The 1,690-nt window shown below is 45.0% G+C and overlaps 1 protein-coding gene across 1 annotated transcript in view; it reads left to right on the top strand.

Moving 5' to 3' along the window:
* The window catches only part of LOC107091533 (uncharacterized protein KIAA1107-like), a 53,379-nt gene that overhangs the window by 25,647 nt on the left and 26,042 nt on the right, over nt 1-1,690 (top strand). Inside the window, exons 10-11 of the mRNA XM_015385514.1 lie at nt 402-504; nt 891-1,073. Of these exons, the coding sequence (XP_015241000.1) occupies nt 402-504; nt 891-1,073 (286 nt within the window). The remainder of the gene's footprint in view (nt 1-401; nt 505-890; nt 1,074-1,690) is intronic.

Here is a 1,690-nt window from a genome sequence, read left to right as displayed (position 1 = left end):
ATGGTCTCACGAGCCTAGCTGACAGCAGGAACACATCCAGATAGACAGATTTTACCCCCTGCAGCTCCACCAAAGTGAATATGGGCCTCCTGGCTCTTCCTGACCGACCTGTGGGTCCAGGTGGACGACTAACTCTCTGGAAAGTTGTGTGTGAGACGTTCTGTAATCTAACCTCCTCCCTGACCGTCTCTGTGATGCTAATCGTCCGCTAATGTTCTCCAGTGAACCTCTGAGGCTGCGTTTATAATGGGATTACATTGCACACAAGTGGACTCTCCGCTAATGATGTGATGTGAATGAAAGGCTGTTTGTTTCACTGGAACTCATTCAGAGACGCCAAAGTAAAGAGGACTATAAACACACACAGTTCTCATCCTAATATTGCCGCTCTGCCTTTCCAGGTGGGTAGCGGAGCATTTTGTGAAAGCCTGGTGTGAGAGGAACTTCTCCCTCCTGTCCCCCGAGCTCCAGCGCACCTGCATAGCCGCCGTAACAGAAACCATGGTGAGTGGATTCCCCCCCACGGTCCTCTGCTGCTCCCTTTCCAAACAGAGCATTTGTTTATTTCACCAGGAAGGAAACAGCAGCGTGATCTAATCAGAGATGAGCTTTATTGGATTCTCTGTTATTAACATCTGGCTAATTTAGGATGTGGATGCTGACAAATGGAGATCGATCCATGCTTGTATTCGGGGGCGGAGTCATTCGACACGCCGTGGTTCAGGCTGATATTCAGATTGGGGGTTAGAGCGCTTACACAATGAGGGGGTTTCCTTCCTCCATCAACAGGGCAGCAGTAATTAACGCCTCTCTGTCTGATGTCGTTTGTTTCACCTTTTCTGTTTTGTTCCTAGAGAGCTTTTCTTTAGCTGATAGATGTTTCCCCTCAGACTGTGCGGAATGCTGTGACGTTGCTGTGCGGCATCGAGCAGCTGATCGGCAGCCTCCCGGAGGTGAAGTGGGCTCAGCATGTGAGGTGCATGGCCATAGAACTTCAGGAAGAGAGCCTGCGCTTCATCGTCCAGCACCTCCCCAGGGTCATCCACACTCAGGCCTTCCAGGACCTCCGCAGGGTAACTGTTCCTGAGTCCTTACATTTCAGATGTGTTTATATCACTTAACTTTTTAATATTTTGTTAAGATATATCAGCTTTTAATGTGAATTGCATCTCACATAACAGAACTACGGAGTGAATTTTGCTTCATTATTGTTGCAAGCAAAGCGTGCTATTTATTATTGCAAATTAGAAAAACTGAAATCTAGAATAAAACTGTGAAAAATGCTGTAATCATTGAGAGGAAATTTTCCAAATTTTCAGATTTTTTTTGTTTTGTTTTGTTTTTTGTTTTCCATTTTTCCCCCAAAATTTTTTAGGCTTTCTTTTTTTATTTTCTTTTTCCACCTTTAAAAAAATTCTCAAAATTTCCCACAATGCACCTTGAAAAGTGATGTACATTGAAGGCCACTAGGCGAGCAGATGTATCCCAGATTGCTCTGCAAAAGCTCTCCTCGCAAAGCATCATGGGATTTATTTTTGGGGCGAGATAGAGCGAAGACAGCGCAGGAACAGAGCAGGAAGCCGGAGTCAAGTGACCAATAGGGTTGTCACGATACTAAACTTTTCAACTCGATACCGATACTAAGGAAAATACTCGATACTCGATACCATTTTCGATACCACAAGGATAA

The sequence above is a fragment of the Cyprinodon variegatus genome, unplaced genomic scaffold (genome assembly GCF_000732505.1).
Source record: "Cyprinodon variegatus isolate N-32 unplaced genomic scaffold, C_variegatus-1.0 Scaffold342, whole genome shotgun sequence".
NCBI classification, from domain to species: Eukaryota; Metazoa; Chordata; class Actinopteri; order Cyprinodontiformes; family Cyprinodontidae; genus Cyprinodon; species Cyprinodon variegatus.
This window is presented reverse-complemented; position numbering and strand designations above follow the sequence as displayed.